Source organism: Stegostoma tigrinum, chromosome 4, assembly GCF_030684315.1.
Source record: "Stegostoma tigrinum isolate sSteTig4 chromosome 4, sSteTig4.hap1, whole genome shotgun sequence".
In the NCBI taxonomy this organism is placed as follows: Eukaryota; Metazoa; Chordata; class Chondrichthyes; order Orectolobiformes; family Stegostomatidae; genus Stegostoma; species Stegostoma tigrinum.
The window spans coordinates 28195265-28220587 of NC_081357.1; the positions used below are offsets into that span (position 1 = coordinate 28195265).

Sequence of the window (25323 nt, forward strand, 5' to 3'; positions counted from 1 at the left end):
GCGGGTTTGATGGTGAGGTTGGGGTTGGAGCGGAGGGCTGCCCGTTCTGCGGGGGAGAGGTTGGAGTGGGTGAGAGGGGTGGAGAGGTTGAGGCGGTTAATGGTGGGTGAGAGGGGTGGAGAGGTTGAGGCGGTTAATGTGGGTGAAAGGGGTGGAACATGGATATGTTTCCACACATAGGAGAGACACAGGCCCGAGGGCACAGCTCAGAGTGAAGGGGTCTCCCTTAAGAACTGAGATAAGGAGGAATTTCTTCAGCCAGACAGTGGTGAATCTGTGGAACTTATTGCAGCAGAACGCTGTGGAGGCCAAGTCATTGAGCGTACTTAGGACAGAGATAGATTCTTGATTTGTGAGGGGATCACGGATTACACAGAGAAAATAGGAGAATGGGGGTGAGAAACAAAGCAGCCACGATCTAATGGCAGATCACACTTGATGGGGTGCATGGCCTAATTCTCCCATAACTTCTAGTCTATGGTGATTCCCCGACCCTTTTCTCCCCAAAGGTTTTCAACCTCTTTCCCTCACCCCTCTCTCCCTCACTCCTTTACCAGCCTCCTACCTCCATTCTCTCGTGTTTTGTTGTTTTCTCTCTCTCTCTCCCCCGGAGTTTTCCTTCCTTCTCTTGCTGCTCTTTCCTGCCTGTCAGTTTGTCTCTGGCCTCCCGTGTTTCTCATTTCCCCCTCGCTGGTCTCTTTTCGTGCCCCCCGTCTTTTTTTTCCTCTCTCAATCCTCCTCTCTCTCTGTCCCTCACTGCCCCGGTCCTTTCTCCCTGTCTCTGATGTTTCTCCCTCTCCCTGTGTGCGTCCTTTTCGCGTTTCCCTTCTCTCGTGTTTCTCTCCTTCCTTTCTTCTCTCCCTCTCGCCTGGCTGCGGAAATGACACAGAGTCACGTCACGGAGCAGACACCCGGAGTAACAGAGAGAGAGAGAGAGAGAGAAAAACACGGCTCCATTTTCCACAGGCGGCCGGGGAGGGAGCTCCGCTTGACTCAGCCGGAGCGGCCAGGTAAGTCTCAGGAGGAGGCAGCAGGACAAGGCAGCAACTCAGAGAATGGGGCTATGCAGGAGAGCGAGGGAGAGGTGGGAGGAGGGCAGGGAATGTGACACACACAGGAGAGAGATTTGTGTTTTATCTGCAGTGATCTTTATCCCTAAGCAAAGACAAACACTGCCTCTGAGAGCAGGGTCATGGCGTTACTGCTGTACGTGCCCTTTAACCAACCCCAGCGCTGAGCTCAACTGCTTTGCAATTGCACCCCCTCCTCTCTCTCAAGTTTGTAAGAAATTGTTGGTGATTTCGAAGCAACGTGCAATCTCACCCCCTTAGGAGGCAGTGAATTTTCAGGCTAAAAGGGAAGTGGAATGGGTTTTTTTTATGTTCCACGCTGAGTTATGTCTCGGGTTTTTTTTGCTGGGTGAAGACACAGCGCCCTCATAGGATTATCGTCCCCCTCCCCCGTGCCAGGCACATGGCAAACTCACTCAACTCCAGTTCGGCTCAGATTTACTGTAGCCAAATTGTACGCAATTTCATTGGGCTATCCCCCCCGCTACAAATCTCTTTAATGTATAAATCTCACCACTTCACATAAAAATAGATAAGACCACGCTGCATCAAATCAAATATCATACGTTTTCAGCGTCAAAATAAGCATTTCTCCTAATTATTAATGTTCCTTCTCAGATTGGGTCTTTCCACTTTTTAAATGCAGTTGCTTCTTTTACTTTGTAACAATAAGTTGTGGAAGCCAACTACACTTGACCTCACATTAAGCTGCATTAAATCTATTTCTGTTAATTGTGAATTTGAAAGCATAAAAGTGCATTTTCAAAAAATGTATTGGAATGACTACGGTGTGAGCAGAGGGTAGTTGGACAACAGCAGCTATTTCTTGAATGTTTACAGTTTGATTTAGTTCATGTGGAGAAAATGCAATCAGTATATTTTGCAACAGAATGAAACAGTAGCTGTTTTTTCTTAAAAAGTTAACAAAACACTTTGTCTGGAAAACAAAAATGGAGCTGTATATGGTTCATTTCTTTCTCAGACATTTATAATTCACTTCGGCAGATTAAAAAAGTTTTGTAAGAGACACTGGAAAGGGTGTACTTAATTCTTAGGCAAAATTAGCTGTTGAATGAATTAATTTCAGGAAGCTGATAAAATCTAAGTTGTTTATTTAAGGGCAGAGTGACTGAATGTATAACTTTGTTTCTGGTTGATGCAGATAACTTTACTAGCTGTTAAATAACACGCATTTGATTCGTTTGTTTTTAATCGTAGAGTTGTTTATTCCAGGTAGAAAATGAACATTGCGGAGCAGAATGGGGGACCTGGACCCAGAGTAATATTCATAGTTCGAAATCCTTCAGTCAGTACGAATGAAGAGTTAGGAAAAGGAGCACAAGGTAAGTTCCTTTATAAGTTCTTTGATGGGAAGGAGAAGAGGCCTTCATGATGTAATGGAAGTCATGCCACACACAGACATAAAGCAAAGATTTGCAGCCTGCTTCAGCAATACATGGGTAAGGATTTTAGTAGAAGTACTGACATGCCCTGTAGCACAAACTTGAATGGCTTTATCTTCTGTTCTTTTCTTTGTTAACTTCTGGTAATTTATGTCATTTCAATAGTATTTCTTTGGCACTAAGTGCACACGAGGTGAACAAATGGTGTAGTATCACCATTTAGCAAAAACACAGCTTGCAATTTAACTGGAATTGGTAGGTACCAAAATAGAATGTTCTACAATGAGACGTGATTAGCTGGGAAGAGCAATCATAATATTAATTCTATATCGAGTTTGAGGTTGATTTATTTCTGTAAAGTACTAGGTTGTTAACTCTGAAGAAGAAACCAAATTACATGTGTATGAAAAGCAAATATTGGAAATAAAATAGTGTATTCCTTAGTTGTATTTGGATGTTCTGAACTACAAAATTATCGTAAATGCATTTCATAAACTTATCCTCCTCACTATTACTGCAAATTTGTTTGATAAAGTCTACATGCAGATTAGAGTCCCCAGCATAACTATATTACTCAAGTTACATACACTTCTAATTTCTTCTTTTATATTCTGCCATACACTACAGCTACTTTTGCAGATCAATAAACTGTCTCGACTCTAACTGGTTTTACATCTGGATTTTATCAGCTAATACATGTACTCCATACCACCTTTATCCCATCCTTTAATCTCAAGGTAATCCGTACTCATTTTCCATTCTTTTTTCCATCTTTTCTAAAAGTGAAATATCCTGCGATACTTAGTTTCTGACCTTGGTCACTTTGGAACCACATTTTCACAATGGCTGTTAAATTAATCCCATTTATTTGTCTGTTGTGCACTTTCAGATATTATGTCTTCAGGTTTAACATCTTATTTTTCCTGATGTCACCTGAGCTATTATTGTTGCATTATCTTTGTTAAGCTGCCTGTCCTTTCTTTGACTAACTGAGCTTATTTTTACCAAAATCACAACTTTTTTCTATACCCTTGACATTTCAGTTACTGCTTTTGAATTTACCATTTACTCTCAGTCCTCATCTTCTGAACTTATGACATGATACTATCTATTGTTTTATATTAAAAAGGTTAATAACCAGTTCAAGATATCAAAGAAAAAATGGTTTAATGTTTTAAGCTTAATTTGGTATTATTATCAAATGTAACTCCAAGGCAATAATAACAGGATTACCATGCAATGAATCGCGGGAAGAAGTTAAATGAAAGTATTTAACAGAGGGATTATTAACATGGCATGTGTTAAAATTAGTGGTTAAAAGGCAGAGAAAGAAGGATCTAAAGTTATATAAGAAAACAAGAAACGTAAATGGAATTAAAGATAATACATTTTGAGAGCTATTCAGACTTATTCCGTGAGCCAAATACTTTGCTTCTGTGCTATAATTTCCTTGACTGCCAAAGAACATATCCTTGGTTCTGCAAGTCCAATATACTATGGAACTGTTTAAAAGTGGATTTCATATAGCTTAGGCTGTAGCTAGTCATATGAATGCTGGACAAAGGTTTCCTCTGTTCCAGAATTGTAGCAAAATTGCAAATGTCATTTGGTCACATAGAACATGCATATTACTCAAAAAGACACATTTTGTCAAAACTTTTCATTTTGCACTCATTAGGACGATTTACAAGTTCAGGAGAAAATCAGCACTCATACAGTATGAGAGAAGAGTGCTGATTGATCGACAAGTGGACTCTGATTGGTAAAGGTGTTGCCATGTCTCATGCGTCACTTAATGATAATTAATGGTTAACCACCAAGCTTAAAAGGTTAAACAAGACAAGTCGATTTTGAGTGGTCAGGGCATTGTCCTGAGAAATGAACCAATGAATGCTGTCTTCTGTTTTGCTGAGTCAAAATAAGCGCAGTGCATGTACGTGTTCTTTCTGTCTGCAAAGAACAGGGCCCTGCGTGTTAATATGTGTAAGTCACACAAGTGTGCCACACTGCAAGCCTGACTGACAGTCCTTTTCTGGCAAGCAATTCAATTCATGTTTCAACTCTGCAAAATCCAAGCTATCTCTTCTGTCATTTTTGGGATTTGGGTATCACTGCCAATACCAGCATATATTGATCCTTTCTATTTGTCTTTTTGAATCTCTTGATGAATCATCTTGAACCACTACAGTCCATCTGGTCCAATATGAACTTTGGCTGCTTATCTCTACCTAAGACAAATATCCAGGTTCTTGACAGGCAAGAAATTGGAAGGTATCGGGGTAGGCATGAATGTAGAGTTATGGTTATCATCATATCAGCATTATCAAATAATCTAGTCCTGCTCCAGATTAATATGTTTGTATACATACTGGCCACCTTCATGACTGTCTGCTTCAGTCTCTTCAGGACAACCTCTTGCTGGGAAAGGCAATGGCATAGTGGTATTGCCATGTTTACTAGTGTTCCAGAGATCCGTGTAATGCTCTGGGGACCAGGTTCAAATCCCACTCTCAGCCTGACAGCACATTTCACTTCTTTCTTGGTATATGTGACAACAATAAATCAAACAAACAAACAACAGCTGGTCCCTGCTTCCTCCCATCCCCACTGACAGGCTTCAGGCTCAATGATGGTAGATTTCTGACACCTGACATTTCCATCATCTCCTAGGAACAACCTAGTAGTGCGCAGTGTGCCATTCCAGCTAAGATCAGTCAGCTAGGCAGAGGTAGCAATGGCAGTTGAAATCCTTTTTGCTCTCCTTGGCATGGTACCAGCTTATGGGCATTTCAGCATTCAGTTGTCATATCTGTAAATAAGGCTCTTAAAATATGAAATTCTGCTTCCATCATCTAAAAAAGGCACATTGCAGATCTGCTTCCCGGAGTCCAAAATCAACTCTTAGGCTTTGAGAAGCAGAATAGAAATAACCTTGTTTTCTACACACTGAATGATTAGATTGAGATGCAGGAGAGGGATATTTCCCAAAGTGAATACATCATCCAGGTCTGGCTGCAATTTGCACCTTTTGGAGATGTAATACATTAATCTGTATTGATTGGAATCAAGGGCAATTTTGGAAAAAAGTTGAAGGGTATCATTGCTTCTCCAGTTACTGTCTGAGATATACTGATTGGAATATTCTATGGATTTTGACCTGCATGAATATAGACCTCTCCATACTCACACAAGTGTGGCCATTTATAAGTTTTAAGTTATTCGCCAAATTGGGTCTGTATAAACTTAATACATTTTGATATCAAGGTCTGTGCTTTTCTGTTGCTTCCCATTGTGGATATCTAAGGCACTGAAGTTATTTTGAGTATCATTCAGCTGTAGCTCTGATGTCCAAGTCAGCTATAGTTTTAAAAACCAAAAGTACTGTGGATGCTGTAAATCAGGAACGTTGCTGGAAAAGCTCAGCAGGTCTGGCAACATTTGTGGAGGAGAAGACAGAGTTAACGTTTTGGGTCTGGTGACCCTTCCTCAGAACTGATGGTGGCCGGGAAAATGCCAGTTTATGTGGAGAAAATAGGGAGGTGGGTGGGGTAGGGAGTAAACGATACTTGGGGACCCTACAGCCCTCCCGACTCAAGACTGAGTTCAATAATTTTTGGGCCTAAACTCCCCCACGTCCCAGCCTCCCCCATCCCACACACCAGTCCTTGTTACCGCATAGCCTGCCACTACACCCCCAGTTGTTAGTCACTAACAGTCCCCATTAACAACTATTCACCCTCCCAGGCTGATCGTTAGCAACTCCTTTGTCTGTCCAACTGTCTTTCTCTGTCTTTGGGCCTTATCCTTTCGTTTACTCCCTACCCCACCCATCTCCCTATTTTATGCATATGAGCTGACATTTTCCCAGCCACCATCAGTTCTGAGGAAGGGTCACCGGACCCGAAATGTTAACTCTGTTTTCTTCTTCATAGATGCTGCCAGACCTACTGAGCTTTTCCTGCAACTTTGTTTTCGTTGTCAGCTACAGTTTTGTTTGTTGGAAAAGTGTAATGCACAACAAAGCTTGGGATCCAGATAAAGTGTGAACTTAGAAATTAATTTTTTTAAGTCATTCATAGAATATGAGTGTCACTAGCTGGGCCTCTATTATTACCCCTAACTAGTTGCCCTTCAGAGAGTTGTGTGAGTTATCTTCTTGAATCGCTGCTAATTAATATTAATGATTAATTATAATACTAATTAATCCATGCGTTAATTAGTATGTTCACTAATGCTATTATCATACTGTGGATAAAAAAAATAACTTGCTGGCTTTTTGTTTTCCTCTCCCCTTGCAGTGACAAAGGTCAATATTGGCAAGGTCAAATCAGAAATTAGCAGTGAAGATGATGTGGGTAGTGCCAGTCTAGATCAAGCTGCAGAGCCTAACTGTGTACAGGATACAGCAAAACAAAAACAGTTACAGAATGGCTCTGGTAAGATGACTCCAGAATGTGAGAGTCCCATCATCCATAAAAGGAGGAGAATTACCTGTGAGGTAAATATTTCTGCAGTATATTCTAACTGTACACAAATCTTTTTGCCTTTCTTTGGAATAATGCCTTTTTTACAAAGAAACACACAGTTACATTTCATTGATATCTACATCGTATATTTTAATGTGCTTTTATTTATGACCACTGGGGCAGAGCACTACACTTTAGCATATTGATACACTTCAATGTACTGTGGCAAGATATGAGTTTGATTCCTCTTTTGTCTAGGTTTTTGATCTCAGTTGGTTGTTGCCATTTAATGGAAGAAAGCTTATTGCTAAAACTGAAACTGGACCAACTCAGCTCTTTCATGGGCCACTGTTGGTTACTGGCTGAAAGCAGCAATAGTTGGACAGATTGCTTCCTTGATGATATGCAAATCCACCAATGTATAATGCAAAAAGGTAGGGAGAGCCTGTTAAATAGCAGGTAATATTCCTGCAACACAAGTAAGTACCAGGCAGTGCCTACCTTCAATAATGGGGAGGTGCTGATGTTTGACTGAGGTCAAAAATCACATAACACCAGGTTATAGCCCAACAGATTTATTTGAAATCACAAGCGTTCAGAGCCTCACCCCTTCTTCAGTTGTTAGTGAGAGAAGTGGTATCAGTTGCAGAATTTGTAAGTCAAAGATCTAAGGGTCACAAAACTGATAAGGATGTATTAAACAAACCTAAGGTGCTGTTAAATCTTTAATTGGTTAGAAGTTTTTAATTGATAAATATTGATCAATACCTCCAACAACAGAGAGCCTAACCACCTCTTTTTGATTTTAAATGGCATTAACAGCACCAAATTCTCCTCCATCAACATCTTAGATATCACCATTGATCAGAAATGTAACTGAACCAGCCTTATATATAACGTGGTGGCAAAATTTGGTCAGAAGCTGGGAATCCTTCAGCAAATAATCCACATCCTGACCATGCAGATACTTCCCGCGTTATGTACATCCAACTTAGGTGTCGGGTGGTCCACATGACTCCTCCAGCCTGCTCTGCCATTCAATAACATCAAGGCTGATCTGATTATTCCACATTCCCGCTGATGTACAATAACCTTTCACTCCCTTGTTCATCAAGAATCTATCTATCTCTGTATTCAAAGGTCATTATCTTTTGCGGAAGAGTGTCTGAGAGTAAGAGTTTCTCCTCTTTGTCTGAAATGGATGTTGCCTTATTTTTAAACAGTAACTCCCAGATATCCATTCTCCCAAAGAGGAAGCACTGTCTCTACCTCCACTCAATCAAGCCCCTTTAGAATATTATATGTTTCAAGCAAACCACCTCGTTCTTTTCTAAAATCCAAAGGATATTTGCTTGGCTGGTCCAATCTTCCCATGTAAGGTAACCCACTCATTCCCGGTATTAGTCCAGTAAACATTCTCTGAATTGATTCTAATACATTTACGTCCTTCTGCTATTAAGGAGACCATCACTGTACACAGCGCTGAAGATATGGTCTTGACAATACCCTGTAAAGTTGAAGCATAACCTGTATGCATTTGTATTCATTTTCTCTTATAATGAACAAGAACATTCTATATAAATAAGATGTATTTTAACTTTTCTGACCAAATTGGACAATTTGGCATTTTCCAACATTATACACCATTTGCGACATCTTTGCACATTCACTTAACATATCCATACCCCTTTGTAGTCTTGTTATGTCCTCTTTATAAATCACTTCTCTACCCATCTTTGTGTCATCATCACATTTAGCAACCGTATTTTTGGGCCCTTATTTCAAATTATTTATATAGTTGTAGAAAGTCAATCTGGACTTAGTTTCCAGCTTTCTGTCTCTGAATGCACATAGCATTTGACACTAAACATTTTTGAATAACAGAGATGCATTTGCTCTTCTCCCTTCAAATGGAATCTTCCCCAAATCTAAGGAATTTTGGAATATTAAAGCAATGCATCATCTATCTGACTATGCACTTCTTAAAGAGCCCAGCATGAAGTCTTTCAGGACTCAGTGACTTGTCATCCTGCTGCTGCAACACTTGCTTACCTTCCTAACGATTGAAGTGTTATTGAATTTCTCCCTCCCTTCCACTTATAGCTTTTTCTGGGATGTTACCTGTATCCTCCGTAGTGAATGTCAATGCAAAAATACCTGTTAAATCATTTGTTGTCTCCTTATTTTCCATTACTAATTTCCCATAATTAATTTTCCATTATTAGTTTTCATTTTCTATAGGACCAACATTCCCTTAGTTAATGCTTTTCCCTTTTACATATCTATGGACACAGGTAACGAAGTGTGAAGCTGGATGAACACAGCAGGCCAAGCAGCATCTCAGGAGCACAAAAGCTGACGTTTCGGGCCTAGACCCTTAGGCCCAAAACGTCAGCTTTTGTGCTCCTGAGATGCTGCTTGGCCTGCTGTGTTCATCCAGCTTCACACTTTGTTATCTTGGATTCTCCAGCATCTGCAGTTCCCTTTACCTATGGACACAGGTACTCTGTTTTTGTACTTCTAGCTAGCTTTATCATGTAATTTTTCCCTCAGTACATTTTTAGTCAATCTTTGTTATTTTTATATTCTGGACAATATTCTGACATCCACTTTTGCACAATTATATGCTTCATTTTAAAGTTTGATACCATCTTTAACTTAACTTTAAACTTTAACCATGATGGTCAGTCCTTCCCATTTTTATTTCTCCTATGAGATACTTCTCTTCATCCTTTCTCATTTCTACCCAAATCACTTCTGCATCTTGCTTTCTGGAACTTACATCATCCCTTTTGGTTGTTCTAATATCACCCTTAATTAATTAATAGAGCCAACCCACCATCTGTTTTCTAGATTCATTTCCTTCCTAAATATCATGTACCCTTCAGGATTCAGGTCCCAATTTATGTTATCCTGCAGCTTTGTCTCTGTAATGGCTAGCAAATCTGTACGTATTTCTTTCTAGATATTATTTCAATTTATCTGGTTTGTAGCAAAAGCTGCATGTATTCAGAAACAGAACCTTTAGTTTTGACCTTTTGTGATTTTTGTAACCTCTGGCCTTATTTGTTAGTTTCCTCTAAGCCTTGTATTCTCTAACCTTTCCTGCCACAGCCTTGTATCTCATTTCCCATATTAATACCTTTCTTTCTTATCCTGTCTGTAACATTTAAAATCTTGTCTGCTTGCTATAAAACCAGCCACAGCACACTTCAGATGTAGACTGTCCCTGAAGTACAGATCCTACTCTCTCCTCTACTGTTCCTGGTGCCCTATAAACTAGAATCTGTTTTGGCCATCCACTGTCAATGAGGCAAAAGTCAGGAGTGTGATGGAATACTGTCTGCCTGCTGGGTGAGGGTAACCTCAATAATACTCAAGGAGCTCAACACGATCAAGGGCAGTGCAACCCTGTTGATTGACATCTTATACAGCACTTTCAACATTCACTGCCTGCACCAGTAATGCAGAGCAGCAGCAATATATACCATCAACAAGGTGCACAGCAACAGGGCTCCCTCAATAGCGCCGTCTAAGCCTTTAGTCTGTACCAGCTAAAATCAAAGAAGAATCATAGAATCCTTACAGTGTGGAAGCTGGCCATTCAGCCCATTGGGTCGACACCGACCCACTAAAGAACATCTCATCCAGACACACCCCCGACCTTTCCCCTGTAACCCCGCACTCCCCATGGCTAATCCACCTAGCTTGCACATTCCTGGACTCTACAGATAATTTAACATGGCCACTCTTGCTAACCTGCACGTTTTTGGACCGTTGGAGGAAATTGGAACACCCAGGGGAAACCCATGCAAACATGGAGAATATGCAGACTCCACACAGACAGTTGCCTGAGGGTGGAATTGAACCCAGGCCCCTGGGTGTTGTGAGGCAGGACAGGAAAAGCAGGTACAAAGAAATCTTCACTTCAAGTTTAACTCCAAGTCAGGATAGTTTTGACAGGCACACTCCACCCTGACGTGGAAATATGTCACTATACATTATCATTTCTGGGTTCAAATCCTAGAACTGCCTCTTTAACAACACCATGCATGTACCTAAAACATGTGGGCTACAAGTACATGGCTCAAGAAAGTAGCTCATCAGTTAGAGGCATGCAACAAACTTGAAGCTTGCATCTCTTGAAAAACAAAAGGATTTCACTTTTATTAGAAATAAAAGCTGAGTAAAATATATTCTTAATTTTCTTCTTATCAGGTTGACAATGTTCATTTTGGGAAAGGGAATTCTTCCAGTTTCAACATTTATAGGTCAGGTACAGCCAGACACAGAGATAAGCTTCCTCTGTTCTGTCTCAACCTCAATAGAGTACATGGTTGATAAAGTTATCTGAAAGAAGACCGTATGAACTACACAGTTCTTCTCCTCTTAGTCATATTGTAGCTGGATTGTTATTCTTTTACTGGTCTTATTTAAATTGGAACAGAGATAAAAGGAACTGCCAATGCTGGAGAATCTGAGACAACAAGGTGTAGAGCTGGATGAACACAGCAGGCCAAGTAGCATCAGAGGACCAAGAAAGCTGACGTTTCGGGTCTAGACGTCAGCTTTCCTGCTTCTCTGATGCTGCTTAGCCTGCTGTATTCTTCCAGCTCTACACTTTGTTGTCTCTTTATTCAAATTGGATATCATTTGAACAAAGTAAGTACAAAACTGTAGTGGAATATTTGTTATTGGTGTGCATTACAAAAATGGTGTAAAACTTACGGAGAGCAGATGCACTTTCTTTCTTCTGGTGCAATTTTCACTAAAAATGTTGCACTTTGTCTTTTAAGGACAGGTTTGCAAGTCTAAATGGCTCAGAGTCTTCAGTACCTTCCCAGAGAAACTCAGATGTTGCATGTAAAGTTGAGGAGGCCAGTATGGATGTGTTGATGGAAAGTAAAGATGCTCCTCAGGACATGCCATCATACAGGAAACCACTGTATAGCATCTCACACAAAATCTCTGATCGACGAAATACTCAGGCTGTGGACGAGCAAGCAACAGGCGAGGCTTCAGAAAGAGGTTACCTCAACACTTTGTTACAACAGCGAAACCTCACTGACACCTGCAAGAATTACTCTTCAGTCTTGCCAGCCCATGGGTCTGATGTTGATTCAACTCTGTACTCGCTGATCCATAAAATGTTTTTCACTCTCAATACGTTGAACTCGACTATGACCCAACTGCACAGCAAAATCGACTTGCTGTCACTGGAGGTGAACAGAATTAAAAAGCACGTGAACCCTGGCGAATCAGTGGTGGAGTTCCTGCCTCCTGCAGAGTACCAGCTCAACAACGCTGAACTCAAGCAGGTCCTGGAAGAGAGCTCCTCCCCGGGAGACTTTGCCTGTCGACTGCTGGTGCAGCTTTTTCCAGAGCTCTTCGCCGAAGACGAGGTCAGCAGGGGCTGCAATGCGTGTGGCTCCATGCCTGAGAAGAAGCTGGGCTCACTCCATCTCCAGCTGATCAGGAACTACATTGAGGTCTGCTATCCGTCAGCCCGAAACGGTGATGTCTGGCAGGTTCAATGCTTGCCACAGATAAGTGACTTTTTTAACCAGTTTTGGGCGCAGAAAGAAATGGAGAGCAGTCAACAAAGCACCAAGGTGATTGGCTTTTATGAGTCAGACCCTGGTGCAGAACAACCACAGCCTAACTGTTACGTCGACAACAGCACGCAGGATGAGCAATTGTCCTTTGATTTCTCCAGCAGTATAAGCTCAAACTTGGTTTTGGAACCCCAGGAGATAAGTGAGTATTTGGATGAAGCTTCGTCTCCTGGAGAATTTTCCATTTTGCTGGCACACAGACTGTTTCCAGAGCTCTTTGATGGAAGGCGTTTGGCCTTACAGTCCAGCTGTTCTGGTTCATCTGCAAAGCAGATGCTTGATCCACAGCGGCTGCAGATTGTCCGGAAGTATGTGGAGATCTACTTCCCCGAGGTGCAAGAGGACAAGGTTTGGCTGCAACAGGTTGTCCAGAAAATGGACGAAGAGCTCGCGAATTCTGATGGCAGCGAATCTGAAATTTTCAGGAATGAGAGTCACTGTTCCCCGAACATCTCCACAGTTGGGAGCAGCGATGGCTGCGACTTTGATAAATCTATTCAGAAGTTCAAAAAGATCTGGCTAATGCCCATCGATTTCAACAGCATCGTCGTACCCCTTCCAGACTTCGAGGTCCCTTGCCCAGATTACGTGCTCAGCAAGCAGCAGCTAAAAAACATATACGAGAGCAGCTTATCTATTGGAAATTTTGCCTCCCGGTTGTTGGTGCGGTTGTTCCCTGAGCTCTTTACACCAGATAACTTGCGAAAGCAGTATAATTGCAGCGGCTCCCTCGGCAAAAAGCAGCTGGACCCAGTCCGTATAAAACTCATCAGGCATTACGTGCAGCTGATGTATCCCCGAGCCAAGTGTGACAAGGTGTGGAATCAAGAATTTGTTTCAAAGCTAGACGAGAGGTGCCGCCGCAGGGACACAGAGCAAAGGCGTGTTTATCAACAGCAGAGAAAGAAGACCATCTTTGGCCCTGAGAAGGAAGAACCCACAACATCGGTGCAACCAGAGCAAGTCAGGAAAGAAGCGATACTGCTGGCCCCGGAGACGCCCGACCGGTACCATAGGAAATTCTGTAAAGTAGCACTTGATGAACTCACCATGCCTGCTGTTGATTTCCCAGTCCCGAGCAAACATCTGCTTTCTGCTAAAGAATTGAAGGAAGTCGTGCAGGACAGCCTGTCAATTGGGAACTTTGCTGCCCGACTTCTGGTCAGGATCTTCCCAGAGTTGTTTACTCCTGAAAACCTCAGGCTACAGTACAACCATTCGGGTGCGTGTAACAAGAAACAGTTGGATCCAATCCGCCTGAAGCTCATTCGCCATTACGTGGAAGCAGTTTACCCACGGGCCAGGAATGATCAAGTGTGGCACCTCGAGTGCATACCTAGCATTGACGAGAGGTGTAGGAGGCCCGACAGGAGGAAGTCCAAGGTGGTGGCAAAATCCAAAGATAAGAAAAAATGAACTGCTCTCATTTAAGGGTTAAACAGGTTCACTGCAAAGTCATGACAAATATGTGAAGTTTTCAACTGGCGTAGATAAGCTAAAAATATTTTTTAAAACTTCGAATGAATGAAAAGTACCAGTTCAGAAAAGAAACCCACACTGGGATTTATCATCTTCTATTTATTTTATGTTTGATTCATCTCTTTTCAATCCATATCCAAGAATAAATGAATTATTTGATCTGGCACAGAGTCTTTATGCTGTTGCTATGACTGGAGAGGAAACACTGAAATAAAACAAAGAAGAAAATCTGCCCGGTTACCTTTTGTTTCTGTCACGAAAGGGAAAGATTTAAGTTTTGCTGGAAAAAGACACGACGTTTCAAAGCTTTTCATCAGGACAGTTCGCAAGAAGTACTAATGTAAAGAGAAATCCACATTTATACTGTATGAGAGGAGAGGGCTGATTAGTTGTTCATTAGACTCTGGTTTGTAGAGGCATTACAATGGACAGTGTTTCAGTTAGTAATGACTGACAGTTAACTTCCAAAATTTATTTAAATTTTAAACTAGACAAGCTGACACTGATACGTCAAGGCATTTCCCTGATAGCACTAAATCGGTTGCTTGTTTAATTCTTCTCATACTCAAGGGTTAACATATGCTGTCCAATTGTGAAATGAGCAGCCTAATTTTAGATACTGTCATGTGCTACATTAGTAATTTGGATGATGAGCAGAATGTCTCTTTTTATTTAATGGTAGCATTTTGTGAGTGATGAACACTGCTCCACTGCTGCATGGTAGCTGTGTCAAATAACTAGCTTCACCTGTTGCTCAGGCTTTGAAGATACCATACTATTTCAGGTCATCTGAAGTACATTGGGTACACAGGTGTAGGTAAAGTCAGAAGACACACGACACCAGTTTACAGTCCCAACAGATTTATTTGAAATCACAAGTTTTCGGAATGCTACTGCTTTGTCAGGTGAAATGGCCTTAGTTGACATTGGACTGCTGGAAAATAAAGCGGGAGAAGTAGCCATGTGGAACGAAGAAATGGCGGCGGAGCTGAATGCGTGCTTTGCATCAGTTTTCACAGTAGAAGACACCAGCAGCATGTCAGAACTTCAAGAGACTGAGGGGCAGGGGCGAGTGCACTGGCCATCACTAAGGAAAAGGTGCTAGGGAAACTGCAGGGACTGAAGTTGGATATATGCCTGGACTGGATGGACTACACATTGCGGTTCTGAAGAAGCTGAGGAGATCGTAGAGGCATTGCTGGTGATCTTTCAGGAATCAGTGGAGTCAGGGAGAGTCCCAAAGAATTGGAAAATGGCTAATACTAGCAACTCTGTTTAAAAAGGCAGGGATGATGTGGAGGTGCTGATGTTGGATAGGGTTGGACAAAGTCAGAATTCACATGACACCAGGTCATAGCCCAACTGGCTTATTTGAAAACACAAGCTTTTGGAGCATAACCCCTTTAGCAAGGTGAAGGGAGGGGGGGCAGAAGATAGGAAGTTGTAGGCCAGTTAGCTTTACCTTGGTCATCAGTAAAATTTTAGAGTCCATTATTAAAGATGACATTGAAGAGTACTTAGGAATACTTTTTAAAACAGGACAGAGTCAGTATGGCTACATCAAAGGAATGTCATGCATGACAAATCTTGTGTAATTCTTTGAGGAGGTAACAAGCAAGTTAGACAAAGGAGAGTCAGTGGATGCGATCTATTTGGATTTCCAGAATGCTTTTGACAAGATGTCTCACAGGAGGCTGCTAAACAAGATAAAAGCCCATTGTGTTAGCGACAAGATATAGTGGGGGTTGGCTGACTGGCAGAATACAAGGTGTGAGGATAAAGGGATGTTTTACAGATTGGTAGCCAGTGACTAGTGAAATTCTGCAGGAGGCGGTGTTGGGACCACAAATATCAACATTGTACATTAATGATCTGGACAAAGGAACTGTGGGCATTCTTGCTAAGTTTGCGGATGATACTAGGATCACTGGAAGAACAGGTAGTTTTGAGAAGGCCGGGAGGCTGCAGGGTATGGGCAGGCTAAAGAGAGTGGGCAAAGACATGGCGGATGGAACATGGTGTGGGAAAGTGCATGGTTTTGCTCTTTGGTAGGAAGAGTAGAAATGTAAATTATTTTATGAATGGGGAAAGGCTTCAAAAATCTGAAGCACAGGGATTTGGGAATCCTAGTTCAGGATTTTAAAGTTAACATGCATGTTCGGTTGGCAGTTAAGAAGGCAAATGAGTTGTTAGCATTCATTTCAAGAGGACTAGAATACAAGAGCAGAAATCTATTGCTGAAGCTGTATAAGGCTCTGGTCAGACTGCATTTGCAATATTGTGAACAGTTTTGGGCATTGAAGGGAGTCCAAAAGAGGTTTACAAGAATTATCTCAGAAATAAAGGGCTTGTCATGTGAGGAAGGACTGAGGATTCTGGATATGTATTTGATGGAGTTTAGAAGGATAAGGGGAAATAAAATGCTTCCACTAGTGGGAGAAACTAAGACCCAAGGGCATAGGGTTGGAGAGAAGGGACAACCCTTATGGACTGAGATGAGGAGGAATTTCTTTTGCCAGAGGGTGATTAATCTGTGCAAAAGAATGCTGTGGAGGCGAAGTCATTGAGTGTATTTAAGACAGAGGAACATAGATTGGTTAAGGGAATCAAGGGTTACGGGTCAAAGGCTGGAGAATGGGGTGGAGAAATCTATCTGCCACGAGCGAATGGCAGAGCATGCCAGATGGGCCAGATAAACTAATCCTGCGCCTGTACATTATGGTCTTATGGTTAATCAGTTTACTTGATATACGTGATATAATACATGATGCTGTTCCACACAATAGATGTCAGTCTTTTCCTGCTTTGTTCCTCAGAACCTTGACAAATCAGAGTCAACTTGTCTTGTTTAAAATTTAACCAGTGCTCAGTAGTTAACTACCAGTAATTGTTAACATGCATTCTCTATGGTAATGCATCCATCAGTCCAATTGCTAATCAATTTAGTATTGGTATTTCTTATGCCTTGTCCAGATCAGTGGAGGAGAAAAAGCTTTTAAAAAAAATACCATTTATCAACAATAGTCAAGTTTGTACTACCGAACAAATATAAGAAAAAATTCTGCTTTTTCTCCATCCTTAGTGTAATGATTAAGAAATTGTTATGGAGCAGTGACAGTGTCCCTGCCTCTGAGCCAGAAATGCAAGGTTCTGGTCCCACTCAAAGACCTAATAATCAAGGAGGTTCTGTTCATAACACCTAACGCTTGCCATGAGTAAGAACGGGAGGGGTTCCTGGTCAGCTATATGGATAGAAAGAATACGGACCCTATACCATCATCACTCCAAACTGAAGCTAAGGAGAATGTTGTCAAAAGTGGTACATCTCTCGCCAGTAGGTACCCATGGAAATGGTCCATAGTGTGATAATGTAGCTTTTGGGGTGACCTGGGGTTTAACAGATTTGCAGTGGAGGCACTGTGTGGGAGAGGTTTGGGTGGGGAGACTGAAGGGCATCTCGTGAAACCAGGGGCAGCCTCTCCTTTTCCTTAAACGAGAAAAAACTTGGACTTCCTGGAGCTAAGGTCTTTTCCACTGCACACTTATATTTGCAGCTCAGAAACTGTACAGGTTTTAATTAAGCCTGCAGTTAAAATGGGATGCATGTCTCAATGGACCTCCCATCTTTAAATGAGGTTCTATTCCGTGCCTGAATTCAGGGATGCAAAAATAGCTAGTGGCAGAAACGCACAGAGATACAGCGTGAGAGCTAGCTTCCCTCTGCCTGCTTCCCCCCCCTCCACCAACAAGTCTTCTGTTACTTTAACACACCACTCACATGATTCTCACTGGGATGGATTTGGAATTTGTGGCAGTGATAAAATTGGCCCCTTGGTATGCCAAATTAATACTGTACAAACTGGTTGGATCAGCTGTGTTTATTGCACAAAGCTTTCATTGCTGAAGTCTGGATTCAAACCCCTGCCAGATGGATAAGGTAAAATCTCCCAATACACAGCAATGTGGGTGGAGGATTGGGAAACTCACTCTCAGTCTCTGACCTTGCTACTGTTACTGCAATGTTGCCTTATTAGAAAGGTGGAAATTAGGAGTAGGTCATTCAGCCCTTTACACCTGCTCTGCCATTTATATCTATCAAGGCTGATTCTCTATCTCAGCACCATACTCCCTCTCTCTTCGTACCACTTGATGACTATGAGGATAGTTTCAGCACACTGGTCCCACAGTCCAAGCAGAGGCCTTCTTACTGAAACTTGTGACAGTGGAAGCTGAGAGGATGTTTCCCCTCATGGGGCTTACAGAACTGAGGGATACAATTTAATAATTTTGATTAAGTATAACTAAAATTTAACAATTTAATGGGGTCTCCCATTTAGGATTAAGACACGAAAGAATTTCTTCACTGAAAGGATTAGCCTTTGCGGTTTTGTTGTACAGAGAGCAGAGGAGACTGGTTCATTACACCTATTCAAGGCTGAGTTAGACAGATTTTTAATTGATGAGGAAGTTGAAGATTGTAGGAGATAGGTAAGAAGGTGCTGTTAAGGCTACAGTGCAAACAGCCATGCTATTCTTGGGTGACACAGAAAGCCCAATGGGATTGAAATGACCTTCTGCTTGTATTTGTTATGACCTCATGATAATCTAGTGCAGAGGCCTGACTTCCACACTACAGTTCAACCCAGGGAAAAACATAACACCAGGAACCCATCCACTTTACCTCTCTGCGGCTATCATGTTAATGTTTGATATCCTCAGAAATAAAAACATCCACAGTAAAAGTAGTCATTGTGAAGTAATGATACTGGTGTCCTCACTGTGCACTGTCAGAGGAACAATAGCTCCCCACTGCCAGTACATAGAGATTGGTCAGACGGATTTGCTGTTTTTGTTGCCTAGTCTTTCATGGACTGCAATTTTTGATGGCGAGGGGCGATGCAAGTAGATGCTGACAGAATTTTGTTCCTGTGGAGATACATAAGTGTGAAAAGCTGGTCAGGGAGAGCTTGTTTCCATGGAGATGCCAGTGAACATGGGAGGCGAGTCTGGCAATGCACGTTTCCATGGAGACAACAGCATGCGACCTTGGTCAAGCTGCTCATTTCCACAGAGCAAATGAAACCCTCTGACCTACGGGACAGCAGCACGTAGAAGTTTTAGGTTAAAGGTGAATCATGGGGGCTAAGTTGACGTCAAATCATACAAAAACTATTTTAGTGTCTCATTAGTTCTCAGTATCAGAATTGGTACAGGATTCCTCATGAACTGTTCAGTGACACCTATGTGTTTTCTAACTTGTCATTGAAATTCAGGAATGTAGGAAAAGGAATATTTTGTGTAACAAACTGCTGGATGCTGGATACTTGAATTTTCCAGGTTAACACTAATTAGGTTTGGGTAACAGGATTGTGACTTGCCTCAGAATAAGTGGAACAGACAATTAAAAACACAAATGTTTTACATATCATTGAGAAACAGACACTGTGAAACGAGTTGGTAAGTTTTTATACTGAAAAACAAAACTCCCTATTTTGGTGCTTTAAAAGTCTTGTAATCTTGATGAATTTGCATTTTTTTAGTAAACGTGTTTGACTGCTGGACTCAGCCCAAGTTTCGTAACTTGGTTATGAGTCGTGACTTGTTTCTGGTTTCAGTATAATTCAGTATAATTTTGTATAAGTTAATTTTCTATAATCAGCTTATGTAAATAAAATTTTAAATAGATTTATTACCTACATCAACAAAACCACTTGTATTGAACACTGGCAAGTTTTATTTCTGTTGGAACTGTGAACATATTACTGCCAAAGTCCTCCATGGTTACATCCGTACAAAAGCACAATACATTGAAGCTGAAGTTAAATTGAATGACTTTTAATTTGTAGAAACAATAAAACTCGGACAATATTGATGACAATCTTTGGAATTTGTGTGGTAAGTTACAATGTGAAATTTGCATTGATTAAATCTTGAGTTTGGACATTCCCATTGAATGCGCATTGTCTCCAGAATCCGTCAGGTCATTTTTTTCAGCAGAAATATGTCTGATTTTCTCTTGGATTCCTTCATAAGTGGAGTCACAGGTAGACAGGGTAGTGAAGAAGCCATTTGGTAGGCTTGCCTTTATCAGTTAATACATTGAATAAAGGAGTTGGGAGGTAATGTTGCAGCAGTACAGCACATTAGTTAGGCCACTTTTGAAATACTGTGTGCTATTCTTGTCACCCTGCTATAGAAAAGATGTTGCGAAACTTGAAAGGATTCAGAAAAGATATATAAGGATGTTGCTAGGGTTGGAGGTTTTGAGCTATAGGGAGAGCCTGAATAGGTTGGGGCTATTGTCCCTGGAATGTCAGACCCCAAGGGGTGACTTTACAGAGATTTATAAAACCATGAGGGGCATGGATAGGGTAACAAGGTCTTTTCCCCTGGGTGGGGGAGTCAAAAACTAGATGGCGTAGGTTTAAGGTGGGAGGGGAAAGATTTAAAAGGAACCTAAGGGGCAACTTTTACACACACAAAGTGGTGTGTGTATGGAATGAGCTGCCAGAGGAAGTCATGGAGGTTCGTCCAATTACAACATTTAAAAGGCATCTGGGTGGGTATATGAATAGGAAGGCTTTTAGAGGGATGTAGGACAACGGCTGGCAAATGGAATTAGATTTATTTAGGATATCTGGTCAGCATGGATGAGTTGGACAGAAGGGTCTGCTTCTGTGCTGTATATCTCTGTGACTCTATAAGACATATTTTTAAATTGACCTGCTCAGAAATATTGTGACATGCCTCTGGAGTAAATGGCATTTGAACCCAGGTAGACACACAACGAGAGCCTATCTGAATCCCTTTTTGTGCTTCATTGATCCTATCACCCTTTGGCATCACTTAACTTCCCTTCTCTAAGAGGGGTTATATATAGACCCCAAAGTGAGGCAGTAATATTGGCCTTTACCTGATGAAGGAGCAGCACTCCGAGAGCTGGTGATTTCAAATAAATCTGTTGGGCTATGACCCAGTGTCATGTAATTTCTAATACAGAGGAGGTTTACCAGGATGCTGCCTGGACTGGAGGGCTTATCTTATGAAGAGAGGTTGACTGAGCTCGGTCTCTTTTCATTGGAGAAAAGGAGGAGGAGAGGGGACCTAATTGAAGTATACAAGATAATGAGAGGCATAGATAGAGTTGATAGCCAGAGACTATTTCCCAGGGCAGAAATGGCTAGCACGAGGGGTCATAGTTTTAAGCTGGTTGGTGGAAAGTATAGAGGGGATGTCAGAGGCAGGTTCTTTACGCAGAGAGTTGTGAGAGCATGGAATGCGTTGCCAGCAGCAGTTGTGGAAGCAAGGTCATTGGGGTCATTTAAGAGACTGCTGGACATGTATATGGTCACAGAAATTTGAGGGTGCATACATGAGGATCAATGGTCGGCATAACATTGTGGGCTGAAGGGCCTGTTCTGTGCTGTACTGTTCTATGTTCTATGTTCTAAGACTTTACACAGGCCATTGAAGACACAAGCCAAAAAAGTACTGCTGTAATTGGGGCCAAATTTAATCTGCATATTAAAGCAGACAAGATAGAGATGGCCAGTTGCATTAGTGAATCAGATGGGTTTTCACAATAATTAATAATGGTTTTGTGCTTATCATTAGACCTCTAATTCTAGACATGTAAAATCTGTAATCTGCCATCTGCTGTGGTGAAGCTCTAATCCAGAACCCTTAGTGTTTCCAGATGAGTACAATACCATTTTGAAAGATATTTTGGTGGCATTAGATCATAATCTTTACCAATAAGATCATTTACGCAGAGAGTTGTGAGAGCATGGAATGCGTTGCCAGCAGCAGTTGTGGAAGCAAGGTCATTGGGGTCATTTAAGAGACTGCTGGACATGTATATGGTCACAGAAATTTGAGGGTGCATACATGAGGATCAATGGTCGGCACAACATCGTGGGCTGAAGGGCCTGTTCTGTGCTGTACTGTTCTATGTTCTATATAGTTCAGTCAATTCAAATCAGTGACAATACAGAAGAGGAAGAATTTCTGGAATGTGTGCAGAATGGATTTCTGAACCAACACTTGGAATCAACTGAAGAACAAGCCATGCTAGACACAGTATTGTGCAATGAGAAAGAAATAATTAACAAACTACATATGTGAGGCCCCCTTATGAAGAGCGGCCATAATGCGATAGAATTCTCCAGTAAATGGAGAGTGGTGTAGTTGATTCTGAAACTAATGTCCTGATTCTCAGTAAAGGAATCTATGCCCATATGAGGTGCAAGCTGAATATGATAAATTGTGGCATGTTACATAATGGGATGAAAGTGGATAGGCAATGGCAAACATCTTAAAAATGTGTGAATGAAATGTAATAGTTGTTCATTGGGAAAGATTGCCTGACCGTGGCTAACGAGAAATTAAGGATAGGATTAAATCCAAAAATTGACTGACTGATTTTATTGTCACATATACCGAAATACAGTGAAAAGCTTTGTTCACGAATAGTACAGGTAGATCATGGCAAGCAAAGGATATACAGATCAAAAAGACTTCGAGGCAGACAGGTTACATTGCAGGTTACGTTATTTGAAGCTGGAGTCCATTCAACAGTCTGATAATGGCTGGAAGGAAGCTGTTCCCGAACCTGCTTGTGCATGTTTTCAGGTTTCTGTATCTTCTGCCTGACGGAGGAGGTTGTAGGAAATCATTACCAAGGAGCGACGGGTGTTGGTGTACAAGGAATACAGTAGGGGGCTGAGGACACATCCTTGGAGGGGCTCCAGTATTGAGTGTTATTGTAGAGGAGGCTCGGAACCTATCCTCACTGATTGTGGCCTAGGGGCTAGAAAGCTGAGGATCCAACTGAAGAGGGCGGAACTGAGACCAAGGTCACGCAGTTTTGAGATAGGTCAGCAGGGGCTAATGGTTTTGATGTTGGAGCTGTATTCAACGAGCAAGAGTCTGATGTAGGTGTCTTTGTTATCCAGATGCTCCAGGGATGAATGCATGGCTAGGGGTATGGCATCCGCTAAGGATCTGTTATGTTGGTAGGCAAATTGGAGGGGATTGAGGCCGGTTGGGAGCCTGGAGTTGGTGTGGGCCATGACCAGCCTCTCGAAGCATGTCATGATTATTGAAGTCAGAGCTATTGGGCGGTAGTCATTAAGGCATACTGCATGTGTTTTCTTGGGGGTGATAGTGGTCTTTTTGAAGAAGGTGGGGACTTCGGCTTGTAGGAGGGAGAGATTGAAGATGTCGGTGAATACCTCCACCAGCTGGTCCACACAGGATCTGAGCGCATGCCTGGGACACCATCTGAGCCGGTTGCTTTCCTTGAGTTGACCTCTAGCAAGGCTAACCTAACTTCTGATGTGGTGACAGAGGGAACAGGTTTGTCTGCGGCTGACGAGGCAGGTGTCGCCACGCCGATGGTATTCTGCTCAAACTGAGCATAGAAAACATTGAGCGAGTCAGGGAGGATGTGTCATTGTCCGCCATCTTGCTCTGCTTCATTTTATATCCCATATTGTTGTTTAGACCTTACCGTAGACAGCGGGAGCCTGTTTGGTAGGTTTGGGCTGGTACTGCCTCTCGGCCTCCTTGATGGTTTTGCAGAGGTCATCTCTGGATTTCTTGCATTGGTCTGGGTCACCCGACTTGAATGCAGCACATCTGGTCTTCAGTAGGGGAGTGGATCTCCTGGTTCATCCAAGGTTTATGGTTGGAAAACACTTGGATTGAATTCATTGGTACACAGTCCTCCGCGCATTTGCTAATGATGTCCGTGATGGTGGTGGGGTACTCGTCTAGTTTTTCCACTGAACGCTTGAACATGGTCCAGTCCATCATGTCCAAGCAGTTGTAGAGATGGTGTTCTGCTGCCTTGGACCAGCACTGTACTTTGTCTTTTGAAGGATTCTCCAGTTTCAGCCTCTGCTTAATAAAAATTGAAAGAACTGTGGATGTTGTAAATCAGGAGCATGAACAAAGTTGCTGGAAAAGCTCAGCAAGTCTGGCAGCATCTGTGAAGGAAGAAACAGAGTTAACATTTCAGGTCCAGTGACCCTTCCTCAGAACTGGACATGAAACTATTAACTTTTTTTTTCCCTTCACAGATGCTCCCAGACCTGCTGAGCATTTCCAGCAACTTTGGTTTTATTTCAGCTTCTGCTTGGATGCTGGGAGGAGGAACGCAGCGCTGTGGTCGGATTATCCGAAGTGTGGGTGGGAGTTGGAGCAGTAGGTGTCTTCAATAGTTGTATAGCAGTAGTCCAGAATGTTGGTTCCCCTGGTGGGGCAGGAAATGTGTTGGTGGTATTTTGGCTTCACTTACAAGAAGCTGGCTTGGTTGAACTGGCAGGTCACCATGAACAGGACTGTCTCTAGTGTGTTTGTGGTGGTGTAAATCACACCTAGGGCATTCTTCACATCTCTGTGGGGTGGTGCGTAGACTGTTGTCAGGATAGCGGAAGTGAACTCTCGTGGTAGGTGGTAAGCATGGTATTTTACTGTAAGGTATTCTAGGTCCAGGCAGCAATGGCTTGCTAATGTTGCTACATCCGAGTATCAGAAAGCACACCCCCACCACCCTCTGCCTTACCTGAGGACACTGTGTGGTCTGTACAGTGTATGGAGAATCCTTCTGCATGTAGGGCACTGTCAGGAATGGCAGAGGTGAGCCAAGTCCCCGTGAATCAGAGCACATAACAGTCTCTCAGTTCCCTCAGGTAGGTAAATCCAGATCTGAGTTCATCCATTTCGTTTTCAATACTTTGGACATTTGCTAGGAGTGTGCAGGGGAGGGGATCTTGGAACTGCGTTGTTTCAACCTCACTTTCAGGCCAGGATGTTGTCCCGGCTCCCTTGTACGTTTCCTTTATCCTGACGGTCTGGGGAGTCTGTGCTGCGAGTCTGCTGCTCCTGCAGCTAAGTGAGTCAGGTCAGGTCAGGTCAGTCTGGGCCTTCCCCAGTGTGGGATGCTGTGAGGTCAGAGTCCAGGCCTAGGCTGGTCTGGTCTGGTCTCCTTGGAGTGGGTCATAGTGGCGGAGTTTCTGATCCTGGGCAGTCCCAGGTGTTGGTGGAGCGAGGCTTCGTTTCCTGCAGATAAGTGAGTCAGGCTGTGTCGGGCCAGGCCTCCATGGGGTCTGGTAGTTGGGGACTGGGCCTAGGCTGGTAAGCCTTCCTCGGGGTTGCACTGCTGCTGGTCTCGGGTCAGACAGAGCTCCAGTGGGTCGAGTAGCTGTCGGGGCCAATTCCGATCTGGCTTGTGGTTGTGTTGCTGCAGGGTCATTGGTCAGGTCAATGTCCTCGTGGGTCCTGCAGG

The 25323-nt window shown here is 42.4% G+C and overlaps 1 protein-coding gene and 1 long non-coding RNA gene across 3 annotated transcripts in view; one reads left to right on the forward strand and one right to left on the reverse strand.

Moving 5' to 3' along the window:
• LOC132209539 (uncharacterized) overlaps positions 1-25323 on the reverse strand; it is a 138177-nt gene that overhangs the window by 104769 nt on the left and 8085 nt on the right. The window lies entirely within an intron of this gene.
• bend3 (BEN domain containing 3) lies at positions 157-19911 on the forward strand. Of its 2 annotated transcripts, XM_048530437.2 has the most exons (4): positions 157-1010; positions 2304-2413; positions 6772-6971; positions 11736-19911. In XM_048530437.2, the coding sequence occupies exons 2-4, from the start codon at positions 2311-2313 to the stop codon at positions 13968-13970; spliced, it is 2538 nt and encodes an 845-aa protein (XP_048386394.1). In that variant the 5' UTR covers positions 157-1010; positions 2304-2310; the 3' UTR covers positions 13971-19911. The 2 variants fall into 2 exon arrangements, with proteins under 2 accessions (XP_048386394.1, XP_048386395.1); XM_048530438.2 differs by lacking the exons at positions 157-1010; positions 2304-2413 and having other exon boundaries at positions 6866-6971; positions 11741-19911.